Raw genomic sequence first — 21,798 nt, 5'->3', positions numbered from 1 at the left:
CTCACGGTTTAGGGCCCCTAAAATGCCAGGGCAGTATAGGAACCCCACAAATGACCCCATTTTAGAAAGAAGACACCCCAAGGTATTCCGTTAGGAGTATGGTGAGTTCATAGAAGATTTTATTTTTTGTCACAAGTTAGCGGAAAATGACACTTTGTGAAAAAAACAATACAAATCAATTTTCCGCTAACTTGTGACAAAAAATAAAATCTTCTATGAACTCACCATACTCCTAACGGAATACCTTAGGGTGTCTTCTTTCTAAAATGGGGTCATTTGTGGGGTTCCTATACTGCCCTGGCATTTTAGGGGCCCTAAACCGTGAGGAGGAGTCTGGAAATCAAATTCCGCAAAATGACCTGTGAAATCCTAAAGGTACTCATTGGACTTTGGGCCCTTTAGCGCAGTTAGGGTGCAAAAAAGTGCCACACATGTGGTATCGCCGTACTCGGGAGAAGTAGTACAATGTGTTTTGGGGTGTATTTTTACACATACCCATGCTGGGTGGGAGAAATAACTCTGTAAATGGACAATTGTGTGTAAAAAAATCAAAAGATTGTCATTTACAGAGGTATTTCTCCCACCCAGTATGGGTATATGTAAAAATACACCCCAAAACACATTGTACTACTTCTCCCGAGTACGGCGATACCACATGTGTGGCACCTTTTTGCACCCTAACTGCGCTAAGGGGTCCAGAGTCCAATGAGTACCTTTAGGCTTTACAGGGGTGCTCAAAATTTAGCACCCCGCCCACTTGCCAGGACAGTTAACAAACCCCACAAATGACTCCATTTTGGAAAGAATACACAACAAGGTATTCCATGAGGGGAATGGTGAGGTCATTGAAAATTTTATTTTTTGTCACAAGTTAACGGAAAATGACACTTTGTTAAAAAAAAATAAAAAAAAAAATTCTGCTAACTTGTGACAAAAACTAAAATCTTTTATGAACTCACCGTGCACCTCACATAATACTTTAGGGTGTCCTCTTTCCAAAATGGGGTCATTTGTGGAGTCTGTCCTGGCATTTTAGGGTCTCTGCAATCATTACATGTATGGCCAGTATTAGGAGTTTCTGCTATACTCCTTATATTGGGTATACAAGTAATGCACTCTGGGCTGAAAGGAAAAATGAACGGCAAACATACCTTGCTCCACATCAATGGCAGATCTTCCTCCACATCAATGGCAGTGATAACCTCAGGAGAGAGACACCCCGTGCCACCCTGCACTCAGGGTGAGCCACCAACTTATGTGACTGGGCCTCAGAACTTTAGTATACAGCATTATGCCTGTAGGATACAGCAATATGCCTGCCAATAGAGATGACTCTGTGTGGCATTAAAGCATCATCATAGGCCCAAATCACATATAAACCGGGGGTGTCCACACTCAAGGGAAATTCAAACATGCCGTCTTATATCGCCAACCCAGGACAGATCAGCAATATCAAGCATGGAAACCGATCCTTCTTCCCATTTTTATGCTTACCCGTTTGGTCTTCAAGCTTACCTCTCCTCTCCCTGCGACAATGTGCGAAAGACCACTGAGTGTGTGCCTACTCCTGTGTCTGGAGTTCCCTAGGTTCTAATAGTGTACCTGCTCGTGGTACCTCTCAAAACACGGCCCTACGCATAGACCAGGCTGGTCAGGACAGCGGGGACAATAATAAACGGTGTCACTCCTTGTTCCAGCCCTGCTGCAGACACGGCAACGTTTTCTTCGGATGCGTTGACCTGGGGCACACGGAAGCTGATAGGCGTAATGCCTTCCATGCAGTCGGCTAGTTGCATCTGGGGGGGGGGGGGGGGGGCCTGGCACCTCCTGGATACAGGATGTCCATAATGATCTCTTCCTGAAATTGGAGGAAAGATCCAGTTCTCCCAGCCTTACTGTAGAGAACAAAGCTGTTGTAAACTGCCAATTGAATCAGATAAAAAGACACTTTCTTATACCAGCGTCTTGTTTTCCGGGTAACTAAATAGGGCGCTAACCTCTGGTCATTGAAGTCCACCCCTCCCATGTTGACATTATATTCGTGGACGACAAGGGGCTTTTCAATGACCGCAGTTGCCCGTTGAATTTGGACTGTCGTGTCTGTGTGAATGGTGGACAGAAAGTAAACGTCCCTCTTGTCCCTCCATTTCACCGCGAGCAGGTCTTCAGTACGCAAGGCGACCCTCTGCCCCCGTAAAAGTCTGGTGGTAACGAGCCGTTGGGGGAAGCCCTGGCGACTAGGCCGCGCAGTGCCACAGCATCGGATTCCTTCTAACTTTAAGTGCTGAAAGAGGGCCACACTTGTGTAATAATTGTCCACAAAAAGATGGTACCCCTTCTGGAACAAGGGTGACACCAAGTCCCACACAACCTTTCCACTGCTCCCCAGGTAGTCAGGGCATCCGACCGGCTCCAATTTTGAGTCTTTTCCCTCATAGACCCTAAAACGACATGTATAGCCTGTGGCCCTTTCACAGAGCTTATACAGTTTCACCCCATACCGGGCGCGCTTGCTTGGGATGTACTGTTTGATGCCAAGGCGCCCGGTAAAGCGTAAGAGGGACTCGTCTACGCAGATGTTCTGTTCAGGGATATAAGCATCTGCAAATGTTGATGACAGGTGGTCTATGAGGGGCCGAATTTTGTGGAGCCGGTCATAAGCAGGGTGGCCCTTTTCATGACAGGTTTTGTCGTCGTTGAAGTGCAGGAAGCGCAGGATGGACTCAAATCGTGTCCTGGACATGGCAGCAGGGTACAAGGGAACATGATTTACTGGGTTCGTAGACCAATACGACCGCAGTACATTCTGTTTCATTAGTCCCAAGTGAAGGATAAGGGCCAAAAAGATTTTAATGTCGGAAACTTGGACTGGTTTCCACCCGAAAGGCTGGGCATACATGCTCTCCGGGTGCTCGGTGATGAATTGTGTGGCTTTACGGTTGGTCTCAACCACAATTAAGTCCAAGAGAACCTGGGTGATGAACAGCTGCAAAAAGTCTAGGGCCGTTCCTAGATGAGCTGTCGCCACCTGGACTCCAGACTGGGCGGTGAAAGGGGGCACTACGGGTGCGGCGGAATCAGGGAATTGCCAATCTGGTTGTGCCAGCACCTCTGGGAGTCTATGGGTACTACGGGCCCGTCTTCTTCTTGGTGGCTGCGACGGGGGTACTACTGCACTTGCCACCGTACCAGTTTCAACTTCCATGCTGACGCTCACCACTTCGTCAGGGTCTACGGAAGCACTGGCACTAAGTCCAGGAGATGCTGCGCTGCTGGTGCCTGCCTCACCAAGAAAACTATCAACAGCGCTAGCACCACCCTGCTGCCCTTGAGGCGGATCCTGCGCCACCTGCGGTCTAACGACTTGGGGTCTGGTACGCCTGGCTCTAGCCGGGACCATAGCCTCGTCATCAGTATCGGTCAGGGAACCACTGCTTTCTACAGGTTCAAAATCGGACCCGGAAGATTCGACGGATGATTCTTCCCAAAAGAACTCATCCGACTGGTCCATGTACCTGTATACCTCGTCATCGGAAAGCCCCCTTCTTGCCATTTTGGATTGCTAAATTTATGGGGTTTTCCTCCGAGACTACCCAGAAAAAAAGAGCACCTACCTAGCAAAAAGGGAGTATTTGAGAGGTATTGGGGTTGGTGGGAAGTGGGGTCTCAGAGGCAATCAAACAATCACGGGACAATCAAATCCAATTACAGCACAATCGACTCCAATCACAGCACAAGCAGATCTGATGCACTCAGAAGGTGATGGGGGGAGGGTGGGATTGGGTGTGGCGGGAAGTGGGGTCTCAGGCAATCAAACAATCACGGGGCAATCGAAGCCGATCACGGGACAATCAAATACAATTACAGCACAATCGACTCCAATCACAGCACAAGCAAATCTGATGCACTCGGAAGGTGGTGGTTGGAGGTGGTGGGGGGGTGGGGTTGGGTGTGGTGGGGGGGAGGGTGGGGTTGGGTGTGGCGGGAAGTGGGGTCTCAGGCAATCAAACAATCACGGGGCAATCGAAGCCGATCACGGGACAATCAAATACAATTACAGCACAATCGACTCCAATCACAGCCCAATCAAATCTGATGCACTCGGAAGGTGATGGGGGAGGGTGGGATTGGGTGTGGCGGGAAGTGGGGTCTCAGGCAGTCAAACAATCACGGGGCAATCGAAGCCGATCACGGGACAATCAAATACAATTACAGCACAATCGACTCCAATCACAGCCCAATCAAATCTGATGCACTCGGAAGGTGATGGGGGAGGGTGGGATTGGGTGTGGCGGGAAGTGGGGTCTCAGGCAATCAAACAATCACGGGGCAATCGAAGTAGATCACGGGACAATCAAATACAATTACAGCACAATCGACTCCAATCACAGCACAAGCAAATCTGATGCACTCGGAAGGTGGTGGTTGGAGGTGGTGGTGGTGGGGGGGGGGGGGGGTTGGGTGTGGTGGGGGGGGAGGGTGGGGTTGGGTGTGGCGGGAAGTGGGGTCTCAGGCAATCAAACAATCACGGGGCAATCGAAGCCGATCACGGGACAATCAAATACAATTACACCACAATTGAATACAAGCGCAGCACAATCGAATACAAGCGCAGCACAGTCAAATACAATGCACTTGGACGGTGATTAGGGGGGGGGGGTCTGAGGGCGATTTGAGGGGATGGGGGGTTGATCAGGAGCCTGCACGGGGCAGACTGAGTCCTGATCTGATGAGAGGCAGACACAGGGGGTTACTGATCAAAGATCAGTTAGTGATTGCTGGGGAGGACAGATGTAAACAAACAGCAGGGGATGTAATCAGAAGGGGGGTACGAGGGCAATCGAGGGCCTGGGCAGGTGATCGGTTACCCCCGCGGGGCAGTTAGGGTCTGCTCTGATGGGTGGGGGTGCTGAGGGCTGATGGACAGGTGATAGACAGGTGATCAGAGGGGGATCAGAGGGGGATCAGAGGGTAATGTAGCTGTATACAAATGTATACAGTATACAGGGGGGTAGTCTGGGATGGGGTGTGGGGGTGATCTAAAGGTAGGGAGGGGGGATCAGGGGTGACTAGGAGGCAGTTAGGGACCTAAACTAAGGGGCAGCGTCGCTAGTTAGTGGCAGGTGGGGGGGGTGGGGGTTTTGCAGGGGTGCAAGGGTGCTGGGCAGGGGTCTGCTGGGGTGATCAGGGGGGGTATGAGGCCTGGGGTGGGTGATCAGGGAGGCTGTGGGCAAAATCAAGCTGCGTGCAGTGTCACTTACAAAGTGCTTCCTCCTCGCTGGTGGTCTCTGGAACAATGAGACCACGAGGCGAGGAGGAAGCACGTATAAGGCACTTTGTTTACCTAACAAAGTGCCTTATACTCCCTGATTGGTGGATCCTGCGGATTCCTCCGCTCGCCGGCTCTGCTAAGTGGCCGGCGAGCGGAGACAAAATGCCCGTGCTTCGATCCCGGGCGGAGGATCGCGTCACGGATGACGCGATCGCTCCGCCCATGCCCTTAAATGGACTGCCGCCTCTGTGGGTGAGGCCGTCCTGCAGGGCTCCACTTCCCCGCCGCCCCTGTGTAGTGGGCGGTCGGGAAGTGGTTAATCTTCATGCATTATGGTCAAGGTTTCACATGAATCAGTTTGTTCCGAATATGGCAGCAATTCAGACACTCTGGCAACAAAATGGCCGTCTTATCCAAAATTATTCGTTGTGCTACACAGTAGGATATATATCCTTATGCTGGTTGAATATTGTTTACATCTTCATTTCCTTCCCAAAAAGATGGAGGTTTCTTTTAAAAACAAAAAGGTCCCAAATGCATCTAAAATGTCAAGTACAAAGTAAAATGCTTTCCATTAAAGTAGTAAAACAAACCACAGAGAACATTGTTTATTTGGCAGAATTTGGCAGCCCTATTGTCTTACAGATGGCAGAATGCACATCGAGGGTTAAATCATTCTCGGCTTAGTGAATTTCAGCACAGGTGCTAATGACACGTTCCTATAACTGATATTAATTTTCCTTATTAGGCTAAGCGTTGTACTTGGGATAGCGGCACGTACGTTCCCATGCTTTTGGCTGTGTGGTCTTGTTGCAGTTGGAAGCTGAACTGAAACATCTGAGAAGCATTAATGGGATTATTCATGGCAGGGCTTCTAATCTTACCTTTTAGGTTGTGCTTCCTAAATCATCATTGTTCTTGTCCATTGTCCCTAATGTGTGTGTCTTTCCATATGTCATTTCTAATGACTGGGACCCCAGGACAGAGAGAATTTAAAATGATATAAACATCATGAAGGCAGAGATGTTTAGCTGAAGGATTTACTCTGAAATGCACTGCTCTGGTGCCCAGTGTGTTTACAGGATTATCTGTCCCCATGGACTTTTAAAACTCTTCTCCTTTACACAAGGAGGAAAGATTAACTATAGCAGTGATAAATTCTCCTCAGCCATGGAATTTGTGTATCATGGTATGCAGTCAGTGACGAATGCACTGAGCATCAAAGGCAGTTACATCTTTCCTTTATATTTTTGCCTTGAACATGCTCAGAAAGTCAAGAAGAAAACACAAATGGACGATTTAATGTCCTTTAACTACATACAGAACTTTGGGCCACATCTGAAAGAAAAGGATGCAGAGAAAAAATGTATACTGACCTCTGAAAATTTACAAAGACAATTTATATATCAGGTGATCGGTTTGTACTTCTGTGATTGGCTGGTCATGATCAACTCACACAGAAAGCAAAAGTGAAATATGATCACATGACTGTCATGTGGCAGTTAGAGACTTCCAAATCATTCACCTGATAAATCAATCATTTACTTCTCCACAGATTTTGTGTACAGGAGAAATTGATTATTACTATTAACTATTTATGTAACAAATAACTTAAATGGACTTTAAATTCACTGTGATCCACTGCACGCTTCCATACCTAAAAACAAACTATACATAGTGTAATCCTGTTATTACTGACAATACTGTTGAACTATATCACACATCCAGCGTGCAAGTGATAACAAGTGTCCACTCGTGGTTCCACCACCTCTAGTATAAAAGCGGCTCACCAGATTGTAACCACCAATTCACAGGTGAAAAGATCGCTCAATATGTGGTGCACTGGGTACTTCAATGATCCACATCCAAATGCCATAAATACCAGTTCCGTTTATTCCTCAATAAAAAGTAAAAACTTTCATTGCGCAACATGCATAATGAATTTAAAACCACACTGGGCCTCTCGCGCCCTCTAGGTACTTACAAAATCCCCTTAGGGGAATAGATAGCGTGTCACAGCGGTAAGACTGCTGTGCTCGGTGTGCCTCTCCTCTTGGTGTATTCACGGCATACCGCTCGATCACCTCACAGGTGTTGCGAGGTGATCGAGCTTTTTATTGCTGGAAAGACGTTTTAGGGCTGGTTCAGACGGGCGTTTTTGTGGCGTTTAACGCAGCGTTTCAGACGCAGCGTTTTTTGGGATCTACTGCCATCCCATGCAAGTGAATGGGAGCGTTTAGAGCTGGCTTTTGCAGGCTTTCATGAAAGCCTGGCCGTAGATCTCAGCGTTGCGTCTAGTCTCAAAAGCAACATGCTGCTTTCAGAGGCAGTAAACGCGAGGAAACAATAGCAGAGACCAGAACTGCTAGCCTTGAATGCTTTTCAAAAGCTTTCAAAAGCTAGCTTTTAAACGCTAGCTTTTAAACGCTGGCGTTTGAACGCAATGCCAAGCAAAAGCTCAGCAGACGCCCGTGTGAACCAGCCCTTAGTCTGGACTTTTGTTTGAGAGGGTTCAGGATCTTGATATATTTTATATAATCTTGTGACTTAGGAAAACATTGGGGGGCGCAGCAAGTAAGTTCATTTAACTTAAATGTACTATAGCACACAGAGAGCCATTTACCCTTTACTACCTTTGTAATTTCTGCAATTTGAGGTTTAGTAGAATTCAAATCTCACCTTCATTTTCTGAAGTCAAACTTTGCTAGACCCCATCGTTTACTTTGTACTCCTTCATTGTGATGAGTATTATCAAGAAGCAGCAACAAGTTTGAATTCAGAAACTAAAGTTAAGATTTGTCTATTACAGCCAGCCTAGCTTTGGTGCTTTACTTTTTGAAAAGGATTTTGAAAAGAACATTCAAATGAGAAACAGTTTTAGATTCTCCCATTGGAATTAATGCCACTGTCCAGCCAAACATTTACAGTAAGTAGCTAGATACTATCCTCATTGACAACCACCATAGAGTATCAGAAATGACAGATAATAAAGGGCCAAAACACCTTAATTTTTAATGTGCTCAACCATGGTCATTTGATTGTTGTTGAACTCTAGGGATTCCCCTCTCCATCCCCATGTGGTGCTATTTTCTGGGTGGGGACAGTGTGGCCCAGCGGCTAGTCACCACCCCACTAATAAAGTTATGGGAGAGGGCTGCAGAAAGCATGTAGCCCCCTCCATGACTTGATCAGAAGGGTGGTTTACTAGCCACTGGACTACACTGTTGCAGGCCAGTGGTGGCAGGTCTGTAGTGTTCAGTGGAGTGTGTTGTGGCCAGTAAAAGTAGTAGAGTTTGTACAGTGCACCTTTCTAAGCCTGCCAAGCGGAGCCAAACTAGGGTTGCACGACTACAACAAAACAGTGGTCATGTTACCACTGCTACTCATCTCTAAAATAAAGTATTTTGGGACTTTTTACTATGTTATAATATAGTTGGTAGTCTACTGAGAGAGGGAAGAGACCACCTAGTTAATGCAATGTTTGGCTTGACGCAATTAAAGATGTCACTTTACACCAACAGGTCTAGTTTTTCTTAGAAATTGTCACTGAATGGTTAAACAACTATCGCTGCAGATGCACACGTTTTCTTAGGACTTTAGAATTAAAGATTTGAACTGCATCAGAACTGAAGGTTAAACCTAGCTTTGTGGCACATTAACTTGAATGTAATATGGCTCTACATACAGTAGGAGGAAAATTACAATGTATGAAAGGGTCTGAAAAAGTGGTCCATGTTCAGTATAAATTATATAAATCTTGTTTGAAATGAGTGAGGATGAAAATTAATTACTTCTATTTTGTGTTATTTTAATTATTAGTAGCTTAGGATGTTCAGACTTTTTAGACTTCAGTAGATACTTACTCGGTTGAAAACAGGCGCCAAAATTATGCTACTTCACATAAAAAAAATCCAGCTTATTTTGTTTAGTAATAAATAATTCTCAAAGCAGACAACCATATGCAGTGGCTGGATAGTGTGCTTGTGGCTGGATAGTGTACTGGTTAAGGGCTCTGCCTCTGACACAGGAAACCAGGATCTTCCTGTTCAGTAAGCCGGTGCCTTTTCAGTAAGGAAACCTTGGGAAAATCTCCCTATAAATTGTATTTTAAGATGACCTAGCAAGATAAAACTTCATATTTTACAAGATTATTTTAATTAATTCTTACTTTTTTAAGTGAAATACACAAATATACTAGCACGGTGGCGTAGTGGTTAGCGCTATTGCCGTGCAGCACTGGATTCCCAGTTTGAATCGCAGCCAGGGCAACATCTGCAAGGAGTTTGTATATTCTCCCCGTGTCTGTGTGGGTTTCCTCCGGGCACTCCAGTTTCCTCCCACATCCAAAAAACATACAGATGGTTTTCCCCAAATTGGCCCTAGGCCACGATACATACACTACATGATACATACATAGACATATGACTATGGTAAGGATTAGATTGTGAGCCCCTTTGAGGGACAGTTAAGTGACAGGACAATTACTGTACAGTGCTGTGGAAGATGTCGGCGCTATATAAATACTAAAAAACAATAATAATAAATATAGCACAGGGTACTTCATTCCAGCAGTAACAGTATTTTTCACATTTAAGAGAATAGTTTATCAGCTCCTTTGCCTGTAATGTGTTTAATAATAACATTCCCCTTTCTGTACTCTCTTCCAGAGCATGATCTCCTCCATTGTAAACAGCACATACTATGCCAATGTGTCAGCAACCAAATGCCATGAATTTGGGAGGTGGTATAAGAAGTTCAAGAAGATGAAAGGTAACTTTTTTAAACTTTGGGGGTGAATCATTTATCAAGAAGAACCTTAAAAATAATCAGTTATATTAAAACTAAATGGAATAAATAATCGCATATTAGAAAATGTAATATGAATTGCAATTATAAAATGAATTGGAGCACTAGAGATAAATGATTGTAAGACCAAATGTTGAGATTTAGTAAAATGAAGGGAAGTTAATCTGTGCCCATTACAAACATAAAAAGTGTGCTATGGCCACTAGATGAAACACAGACCGTCCTGCCAAGTGTCATGGCAATGGTGTTATTCCTTCAATCTGTACAGATATATTTGACAGATCTGTTTGCCCTGAAGAAGGGACCTCCATGGCCCGAAACAATGGCTTGTGTCTCCTTGAATAAAATATATTATGTGCCAGTATCATCCCATTATACATATGTCACATGCATATGGATTATAGACTATTATTATTAGACGATTATTCAAAAGCCCATAACTTTATTCTTTAAAAAAAAAAATGTACATGCATTTGAATGTATTTTGCCAGTGGGGACACAACCTGAATATTGATTTGATTTGCAGTGTAACACTTTTTCCTGAGAAATCGTTACCATTTCTTGACTAATTCCGCTTTGATTAGCAATTGCCAGTGATTGGCAGATCACTAGTGCAGTGTCTCCCTATATGAGCAATCATACCTACACACTGCAGTGTTTGTGATCATGCAACAATCGCATTAGTTATGCATGTAGTGCTTTGGGGCAATCATGAAAAAAGTGTGGCAAAATAACACCCCAAAAAATCGCAATTTTGTGAGAACAGCCCTTAATGTCTGATAACTTATGGTGGTTTAGCCCCATATATAATAACAATATTTTTTCTCACTGCTTATTTCACATTGAGAATGCTTATAAAGTGCAAACTTCAGACAGGAATTTTATATTGCTTTTTCTATTTTTAGGACATAGTTATTATTATCAATATTATTATAAATTATGAAATTATTCACAATAAATAGTCAAAAAATTGCACTCGGAGGAACAGACATGGCATTGTATGTTTCCTTTATTAATACAATCCAGTTCCAAGTCAACAAGATGTCTCCTGTATTGATAAAACAAAACACAGACTACATATTAGTCTACATATGTGCATATTTTGTGGAAATTTGAGCTTTGCTTATACTATAGCATTATAACATGACATTTCATAACACAGCATAGCACTGTGTGGTTTTCGTTTGTTGGAGAATATCTTAGTTTTTTGCTGTCTTCCTTTGGTTAGAATATTATAGCATTCTTCCTTTTCTAATGTGTAATAAGAGCTACAATCCTTAATTCTGGTTATTAGGTTAGCACAGAAAATCTTACTTAATGGTGAATGCATGCATATTTTAAGCCCAAATGGAATGTCATTAACAATTAAGACTCTACTCCTCATCAGAAAATGCTCATATCTTTTTCTGGCAGCTAGAAAGAAGTCATTACATCTGATTTAAAGTAAAAATCTTAAGACACACATATACAGATGCACACATGCACACACTAGGACACATACAAACACACACAGGTCAGACACATGCGTGCACACTTGAATAAACATACACAGATGCAATCAGACTCATGTGCAGACACACACAGACATGCAAAGACACAGGCAAACACACATACATGCACACCATGCACACACACACACACACACACACACACACACACACACACACACACATACAACACAAGCACGAGTGGGCAGATGCACGCACACACACACACACACACACACACAAACACACAGGAATGCACACATACACACGCGCACACACACACACACACACACACACACACACACACAGGAATGCACACACACAGGAATGCACACACACACACACACAGGGAAACATACATGCATGGACGTAGCTATAACACTCTGGATCCCCAGACGAACAACCTCTCCCTTCCCCTGGGAGCCCAAGGGCTTTGCAAGTCTGCTTATCCTCCCTTCCCTCTTGCAGAGTTCAGTGGAGCTGTGGAGCTGTGTACATTACCTGCTGTTGTCCATTTCCTCTTCCCCACTTTGCAGCATGCCTGGCTACCAATGCATGTCATGCCCAGAGGAGGGCAGCATAGAGCAAGTGGCTACGAGGATAAAGAGGAGACCCAACATAAAGAGAGCAGTGTAGGGAGTGTAAAGAGGAGGAGCTGTCCTCACAGCCCCCTGGCATCTCCATGGTCACGGGTTCATGAGGGATATAGTTATGCATCTGCATTAATACATGCCTCAGATATCACTACCAAAAATGACTTGGGTGTATGACTAATAAAGAATCACAGGATCCAAGTTTGCAAACAAAACAAAAAACACCCCCAAAAACCTAATTTACTTAACATGCAAGCAAACCAACAGGAACGGATCTAGACCAAGTTGCGCCTGGGGCAAGGTCAGGTTTTGGCGCCTAAACAGCGCTGCGTAATATGTTGGCGCTATATAAATCTAATAAATAATAATAATAATAATAATAATAATAATAATAAACTGCCATTCCCCATCCAAATTTTGCCGCCTTTTTAAGAATTCAACAAACTGCGCCTGGGGCAAGATACCCGCTTGCCACCCCCCCCCCCCCCCCCCCCCCCCCGATCCGTCCCTGCAAACCAATTTTAAACACGTTTCAATTGACATTATTTGTGGGTACTCGAGCTATAATAGGAAAAGGACCGTATCTGTATTTTAACTGGCAAGTTTAGAACTATTAATTAGTTGTAATTGTTTTAGATCAAATCAAGCTATTTCATCAAATATAGGACCTGGAAAAATTGTATCTAACCTAAATAAGTGGACCATTTCAAAACAAACAGTAGTTTAGGTTCTCTTGCAGTCATTTTAAAATTATAAGAAAAATGCATTAAAATCATGCATGTAAGGCTAGCATAATTCTTAGATCCTTAAGTTATGACCAGCTAACCCCTCAATTCATAATCAGCTAGGATTCTCTAAAATTGTAAGAAGTTCAAATTTTGCTTATTTGCAAACACAGAGTCAGTATAAATGTATGACATTGGTGTAGTGTCAGTAGACCATATTTAAATTACAACTTTGGATAATATTTTTTTTCTTATAATGCACTATAGTAAAGTATTTTACTTTAAGTTTAGAATTGACTTGATTTATTGTTTGAATTTATCTCCTAGCTTTAGTGAAGAATACAGACTATACCACTTCACTGTCATAAATAGCACTCATCTAACTTTATAACAAGACAACCTTGATTCAGGGAACTAAACAGTGTTTTCCAGACACTGTGTACGCAGACAGTTTAAGCGAGGTGATCAGTGACTTTGTTGTATTGTATTGTTTCCTAAGTTTAATCATGAACACAAGTGAGCTGAGAGGGTCTGAGACTTTGAGTTAGGTAAATAGACTTTGCTTTTGTCTCTGATCTTATATTGGGAGAGAAAGAAATAGTGTTCTCCAAATACTCTTATATCAGACAGCCTTTGTTGTAGGAAATGACTACCTGGCTATCTGCCTTATTTGTTTACGGTATCCGGAATTATCACATTTATGAGTCTGCAAAGAGACAACAGTTAACAAATTGGATGTGTTTTTGCCTACATTTTATACAGTGGTGTTTGAAAGTCTCTGAACTCTTTTCAAACAAGTCCTAATGCTGGGTACACACTATGCGATTTTCTGGCCGATTTACTGTCAGATTGATTATTTCCAACATGTCCGATCTGCTTTCCAATCTACTTTCCGATCGATTTCCTATTGAAGTGAACAGAAATCGATTGGAAAATGCTCAGAAATTGTTTGGAAAGCAGATCGTACATGTTGGAAATAATCGATCTGACAGTAAATCAGCCACAAAATCTCATAGTGTGTACCTATCATAAAAGTAGATGAAGAAATCCTATTTGAATTAATTAAAGAAAGATTAGTACATTTGGTCATGTATTCTTTGAAAAAAATAAATGACGCAACAGTAAATTTGCATTTGGCAGTGAATCCATATGTTAGGTACACACAATGAGATTTTCTGCCAGATTTCCTGCCAGATCAATTATGTCCGATCTGATTTCCGATCTATTGTCTGTTCACGTCTATGGAAAATCGATTGTAAATCAGATTGGACATGTTGGAAATAATCGATCTGGCAAGAAATCTGCCTGAAAATCTCATTGTGTGTACCAGACACTAGGCTTATCAGATTGTTTGAGGATGAGATCCGAGTCTCTTTTCATACCACAGGATGACAATCACATGTGATTGTCAGGCCCTGTTTTATTTAATACACAAATAGTTACATAGTTATTTTGGTTGAAAAAAGACATACGTCCATCGAGTTCAACCAGTATAAAGTACAACACCAGCCTGCTCCCTCACATATCCCTGTTGATCCAGAGGAAGGCGAAAAACCCTTACAAGGCATGGTCCAATTAGCCCCAAAAGGGAAAAATTCTTTCCCGACTCCAGATGGCAATCAGATAAAATCCCTGGATCAACATCATTAGGCTTTACCTAGTAATTGTAGCCATGGATGTCTTTCAATGCAAGGAAAGCATCTAAGCCCTTTAACCACTTGAGGACCACAGTCTTTCTACCCCTTAAGGACCGGCCACTTTTTTTCCATTCAGACCACTGCAGCTTTCACGGTTTATTGCTCGCTCATACAACCTACCACCTAAATGAATTTTGGCTCCTTTTCTTGTCACTAATAAAGCTTTCTTTTGGTGCTATTTGATTGCTCCTGCGATTTTTACTTTTTATTATATTCATCAAAAAAGACATGAATTTTGGCAAAAAAATGATTTTTTTAACTTTCTGTGCTGACAATTTTCAAATAAAGTAAAATTTCTGTATACATGCAGCGCGAAAAATGTGGACAAACATGTTTTTGATAAAAAAAAACCCATTCAGTGTATATTTATTGGTTTGGGTAAAAGTTATAGCGTTTACAAACTATGGTGCAAAAAGTGAATTTTGCCATTTTCAAGCATCTATGACTTTTCTGACCCCCTGTCATGTTTCATGAGGGGCTAGAATTCCAGGATAGTATAAATACCCCCCAAATGACCCCATTTTGGAAAGAAGACATCCCAAAGTATTCACTGAGAGGCATAGTGAGTTCATAGAAGATATTATTTTTTGTCACAAGTAAGCGGAAAATGACACTTTGTGACAAAAAAAAAGAAAAAAAAAAAGAATCCATTTCTTCTAACTTGCGACAAAAAAAAATGAAATCTGCCACGGACTCACCATGCCCCTCTCTGAATACCTTGAAGTGACTACTTTCCAAAATGGGGTCATTTGTGGGGTGTGTTTACTGTCCTCGCATTTTGGGGGGTGCTAATTTGTAAGCACCCCTGTAAAGCCTAAAGGTGCTCATTGGACTTTGGGCCCCTTAGCGCAGTTAGGCTGCAAAAAAGTGCCACACATGTGGTATTGCCGTACTCAAGAGAAGTAGTAGAATGTGTTTTGGGGTGTATTTTTACACATACCCATGCTGGGTGGGAGAAATATCTCTGTAAATGACAATTTTTTCATTTTTTTTACACACAATTGTCCATTTACAGAGTTATTTCTCCCACCCAGCATGGGTATGTGTAAAAATACACCCCAAAACACATTGTACTACTTCTCCCGAGTACGGCGATACCACATGTGTGGCACTTTTTTGCACCCTAACTGCGCTAAAGGGCCCAAAGTCCAATGAGTACCTTTAGGATTTCACAAGTCATTTTGCGGAATTTGATTTCCAGACTACTCCTCACGGTTTAGGGCCCCTAAAATGCCAGGGCAGTATAGGAACCCCACAAATGACCCCATTTTAGAAAGAAGACACCCCAAGGTATTCCGTTAGGAGTATGGTGAGTTCATAGAAGATTTTATTTTTTGTCAAAAGTTAGCGGAAAATTGATTTTTATTGTTTTTTTCACAAAGTGTCATTTTCCACTAACTTGTGACAAAAAATAAAATCTTCTATGAACTCACCATACTCCTAACGGAATACCTTGAGGTGTCTTCTTTCTAAAATGGGGTCATTTGTGGGGTTCCTATACTGCCCTGGCATTTTAGGGGCCCTAAACCGTGAGGAGTAGTCTGGAAATCAAATTCCGCAAAATGACCTGTGAAATCCTAAAGGTACTCATTGGACTTTGGGCCCTTTAGCGCAGTTAGGGTGCAAAAAAGTGCCACACATGTGGTATCGCCGTACTCGGGAGAAGTAGTACAATGTGTTTTGGGGTGTATTTTTACACATACCCATGCTGGGTGGGAGAAATAACTCTGTAAATGGACAATTGTGTGTAAAAAAATCAAAAGATTGTCATTTACAGAGGTATTTCTCCCACCCAGCATGGGTATGTGTAAAAATACACCCCAAAACACATTGTACTACTTCTCCCGAGTATGGCAATACCACATGTGTGGCACTTTTTTGCACCCTAACTGCGCTAAAGGGCCCAAAGTCCAATGAGTACCTTTAGGATTTCACAGGTCATTTTGCGAAATTTGATTTCCAGACTACTCCTCACGGTTTAGGGCCCCTAAAATGCCAGTTCAGTATAGGAACCCCACAAATGACCCCATTTTAGAAAGAAGACACCCCAAGGTATTCCGTTAGGAGTATGGTGAGTTCATAGAAGATTTTATTTTTTGTCACAAGTTAGTGGAAAATGACACTTTGTGAAAAAAACAATAAAAATCAATTTTCCGCTAACTTTTGACAAAAAATAAAATCTTCTATGAACTCACCATACTCCTAACGGAATACCTTTGGGTGTCTTCTTTCTAGAATGGGGTCATTTGTGAGGTTACTATACTGCCCTGGCATTTTAGGGGCCCTAAACCGTGAGGAGTAGTCTTGAAACCAAATGTCGCAAAATGACCTGTGAAATCCTAAAGGTACTCATTGGACTTTGGGCCCCTTAGCGTACTTAGGGTGTAAAAAAGTGCCACACATGTGGTACCGCCGTACTCAGGAGAAGTAGTATAATGTGTTTTGGGGTGTATTTTTACACATACCCATGCTAAGTGGGAGAAATATCTCTGTAAATGACAATTGTTTGATTTGTTTTGCACACAATTGACCATTTACATAGAAATTTCTCCCACCCAGCATGGGTATGTGTAAAAATACACACCAAAACACATTATACTACTTTTCCTGAGTACGGCGGTACCACATGTGTGACACTTTGTTGCAGCCTAGGTGCGCTAAGGGGCCCAACGTCCTATTCACGGGTCATTTTGAGGCATTTGTTTTCTAGACTACTCCTCGCGGTTTAGGGCCCCTAAAATGCCAGGGCAGTATAGGAACCCCACAAGTGACCCCATTTTAGAAAGAAGACACCCCAAGGTATTCCGTTAGGTGTATGGCGAGTTCATAGAAGATTTTATTTTTTCTCACAAGTTAGTGAAAAATGACACTTTGTGAAAAAAACCCAATAAAAATCAATTTCCGCTAACTTTTGACAAGGAATAAAATCTTCTATGAACTCGTCATACACCTAACAGAATACCTTGGGGTGTCTTTTTTTCTAAAATGGGGTCACTTGTGGGGTTCCTATACCGCCCTGGCATTTTACGGGCCCAAAACCGTGAGTAGTCTGGAAACCAAATGTCTCAAAATGACTGTTCAGGGGTATAAGCATCTGCAAATTTTGATGACAGGTGGTCTATGAGGGGGCGAATTTTGTGGAACCGGTCATAAGCAGGGTGGCCTTTTAGATGACAGGTTGTATTGGGCCTGATCTGATGGATAGGAGTGCTAGGGGGGTGACAGGAGGTGATTGATGGGCGTCTCAGGGGGTGGTTAGAGGGGAAAATAGATGCAATCAATGCACTGGGGAGGTGATCGGAAGGGGGTCTGAGGGGGATCTGAGGGTTTGGCCGAGTGATCAGGAGCCCACACGGGGAAAATTAGGGCCTGATCTGATGGGTAGGTGTGCTAGGGGGTGACAGGAGGTGATTGATGGGTGTCTCAAGGTGTGATTAGAGGGGGGAATAGATGCAAGCAATGCACTGGCGAGGTGATCAGGGCTGGGGTCTGAGGGCATTCTGAGGGTGTGGGCGGGTGATTGAGTGCCCTAGGGGCAGATAGGGGTCTAATCTGATAGGTAGCAGTGACAGGGGGTGATTGATGGGTAATTAGTGGGTGTTTAGGGTAGAGAACAGATGTGAACACTGCACTTGGGAGGTGATCGGACGTCGGATCTGCGGGCGATCTATTGGTGTGGGTGGGTGATCAGATTGCCCGCAAGGGGCAGGTTAGGGGCTGATTGATGGGTGGCAGTGACAGCGGGTGATTGATGGGTGGCAGTGACAGGGGGTGATTGATGGGTGATTGATAGGGGATTGACAGGTGATCAGTGGGTTATTACAGGGAAGGACAGATGTAAATAATGCCCTGGCGAATTGATAAGGGGGGGTCTGAGGGCAATCTGAGCGTGTAGGCGGGTGATTGGGTGCCCGCAAGGGGCAGATTAGGGTCTGATCTGATGGGTAACAGTGACAGGTGGTGATAGGGGGTGATTGATGGGTAATTAGTGGGTGTTTAGAGGAGAGAATAGATGGAAACACTGCGCTTGGGTGGTGATCTGATGTCGGATCTGCGGGCGATCTATTGGTGTGGGTGGGTGATCAGTTTGCCCGCAAGGGGCAGGTTAGGGGCTGATTGATGGGTGGCAGTGACAGGGGTGATTGATGGGTGGCAGTGACAGGGGGTGATTGATGGGTGATTGACAGGTGATTGACAGGTGATCAGTGGGTTATTACAGGGAAGGACAGATGTAAATAATGCCCTGGCGAATTGATAAGGGGGGGTCTGAGGGCAATCTGAGCGTGTAGGCGGGTGATTGGGTGCCCGCAAGGGGCAGATTAGGGTCTGATCTGATGGGTAACAGTGACAGGTGGTGATAGGGGGTGATTGATGGGTGATTGATGGGTAATTAGTGAGTGTTTAGAGGAGAGAATAGATGGAAACACTGCGCTTGGGTGGTGATCTGATGTCGGATCTGCGGGCGATCTATTGGTGTGGGTGGGTGATCAGTTTGCCCGCAAGGGGCAGGTTAGGGGCTGATTGTTGGGTGGCAGTGACAGGGGGTGATTGATGGGTAATAGGTGATTGGCAGGTGATTGACAGGTGATCAGTGGGTTATTACAGGGAAGGACAGATGTAATTAATGCACTGGTGAATTGATAAGGGGGGGGGGGTCTGAGGGCAATCTGAGCGTGTGGGCGGGTGATTGGGTGCCCGCAAGGGGCAGCTTAGGGTCTGATCTGATAGGTAACAGTGACAGGTGGTGATAGGGGGTGATTGATGGGTGATTGATGGGTAATTAGTGGGTGTTTAGAGAAGATAACAGATGTAAACAATAAATTTGGGAGGTAATCTGACGGCGGGTTTGCGGGCGATCTAATGGTGTGGGTGGGTGATCAGATTGCCCGCAAGGGGCAGGTTAGGGGCTGATTGATGGGTGGCAGTGACAGGGGGTGACAGGGGGTAATTGATGGGTGATAGGTGATTGGCAGGTGATTGACAGGTGATCAGTGGGTTATTACAGGGAAGAACAGATGTAATTAATGCACTGGCGAATTGATAAGGGGGGGTCAGAGGGCAATCTGAGCGTGTTGGCGGGTGATTGGGTGCCCGCAAGGGGCAGATTAGGGTCTGATCTGATAGGTAAAAGTGACAGGTGGTGATAGGGGGTGATTGATGGGTAATTAGTGGGTGTTTAGAGGAGAGAATAGATGTAAACAATGGATTTGGGAGGTGATCTGATGTCGGATCTGCGGGCGATCTATTGGTGTGGGTGGGTGATCAGATTGCCCGCAAGGGGCATGTTAGGGGCTGATTGTTGGGTGGCAGTGACAGGGGGTGATTGATGGGTGATTGATGGGTGATTGATGGGTGATTGACGGGTGATTGACAGGTTATCAGGGAAGATAGATGCATACAGTACACAGGGGGGGGGGTCTGGGGGGGGGTCTGGGGAGAATCTGAGGGGTGGGGGGGGTGATCAGGAGGGGGCAGGGGGCAGGGGGGGGATAAAAAAAAAATAGCGTTGACAGATAGTGACAGGGAGTGATTGATGGGTTATTAGGGGGGTGATTAGGTGCAAACAGGGGTCTGGGGGGTGGGCAGGGGGGGGTCTGAGGGGTGCTGTGGGCGATCAGTGGGCGGGGGGGGGGGGCAGATCAGTGTGTTTGGGTGCAGACTAGGGTGGCTGCAGCCTGCCCTGGTGGTCCCTCGGACACTGGGACCACCAGGGCAGGAGGCAGCCTGTATAATACACTTTGTATACATTACAAAGTGTATTATACACTTTGTAGCGGCGATCGCGGGGTTAACATCCCGCCGGCGCTTCCGTATGGCCGGCGGGATGTTACGGCGGGTGGGCGGAGCCAGTTGCCGGGGGAAGCGCGCGTCATCAATGACGCGATCGCTCCCCCGGCATGCCTAAAGGACGCGCCGCCTGAAGGCGTATTGCGGTCCTTTAGGCGTCCACTTTGCCGCCGCCCATGGGCTGTGGGCGGTCGGCAAGTGGTTAAATGCAGGTATAGAGTTTGCCATAACGACTTTCTGTGGCAATGCATTCCACATCTTAATCACTCTTACTGTAAAGAACCCTTTCCTAAATAAATGGCTAAAACGTTTTTCCTCCATGCGCAGATCATGTCCTCTAGTCCTTTGAGAAGGCCTAGGGACAAAAAGCTCATCCGCCAAGCTAAAGCACCTGAAGTGTGCTGAAATTTTAAAATAATAATAGTGGGCTGTGAGAACATTAACCCCTGACACGTACGTTGAAAAAGGGTGTCCGCAAATTTGGGTGGACACCGCTAGCATGAGGTTCTCAGAGGGGATACAATCTTACAGCCAATGGAAATCCAGGCAGAAACAGTGAAATCCCTCCCACTCAGTGTTGATAGACCTAGGCTTAGGTAAAAATCATCCTTGGATGCACAGCCTTGTGGGTAATGGCATCACATGCAGCTCTTGCAGCTCTTTCCTGCATAATAGATATTTAAGCCCCGATATCTTAAAGAGAATCTGTATTGTTAAAATCGCACAAAAGTAAACATACCAGTGCGTTAGGGGACATCTCCTATTACCCTCTGTCACAATTTTGCCGCTCCCCGCCGCATTAAAAATGGTTAAAAACAGTTTATAAACAAACAAAATGGCCACCAAAACAGGAAGTAGGTTGATGTACAGTATGTCCACACATAGAAAATACATCCATACACAAGCAGGCTGTATACACCCTTCCTTTTGAATCTCAAGAGATCATTGTGTGTTTCTTTTCCCCTGCATATCTCATGCACTGAAGTTTCAGGCTGCTCTTTTCTTCCTGCAAACAGCTTTGCCCTTGTCTGAATTTCCTCAGTATGTAAAAGCCCAGCCAGCTCAGAGGAGATTTATCCAGCTTGTAAAAGATAAGAGAGAAGAGAGAAGCTGCCCTAATCTAAATATCACACAGGCAGTGTGCAGAGAGGAGCCTTCCAGACACAGGCCGACAAGTCTGACAGGGGAAAGATACATTGATTTATTACAGAGACTGTGATAGCAGAAAGTGCTGCAGTAAGTAAGAACACATTAGAATAGCTTTTGGAACTTGTAGGATGATAAAAAACAGGATGCAATTTTTGTTACGGGGTCTCTTTAACTCTCATACCTACACACTCCACATTTTGAGGGTTCAGAAAATACTCAAATAATAATTTTGACAGTACTTTTTCACTGACTTTTTGCCACTTTTTCAATTGCAGAGTGCTG

The 21,798-nt window shown here is 44.3% G+C and overlaps 1 protein-coding gene across 7 annotated transcripts in view; it reads left to right on the top strand.

Moving 5' to 3' along the window:
- Window positions 1-21,798, top strand: part of SATB2 (SATB homeobox 2) — a 367,270-nt gene that overhangs the window by 197,476 nt on the left and 147,996 nt on the right. For all 7 annotated transcript variants that reach the window (XM_068245088.1, XM_068245087.1, XM_068245086.1 and 4 more), the window contains one exon: window positions 9,940-10,042. In XM_068245088.1, the coding sequence (XP_068101189.1) occupies window positions 9,940-10,042 (103 nt within the window). The remainder of the gene's footprint in view (window positions 1-9,939; window positions 10,043-21,798) is intronic.

Source organism: Hyperolius riggenbachi, chromosome 7 (genome assembly GCF_040937935.1).
Source record: "Hyperolius riggenbachi isolate aHypRig1 chromosome 7, aHypRig1.pri, whole genome shotgun sequence".
Lineage (NCBI taxonomy): Eukaryota > Metazoa > Chordata > Amphibia > Anura > Hyperoliidae > Hyperolius > Hyperolius riggenbachi.
The sequence above is the reverse complement of the archived record's forward strand: the minus strand, read 5'-3'. Positions and strand labels throughout refer to the sequence as shown.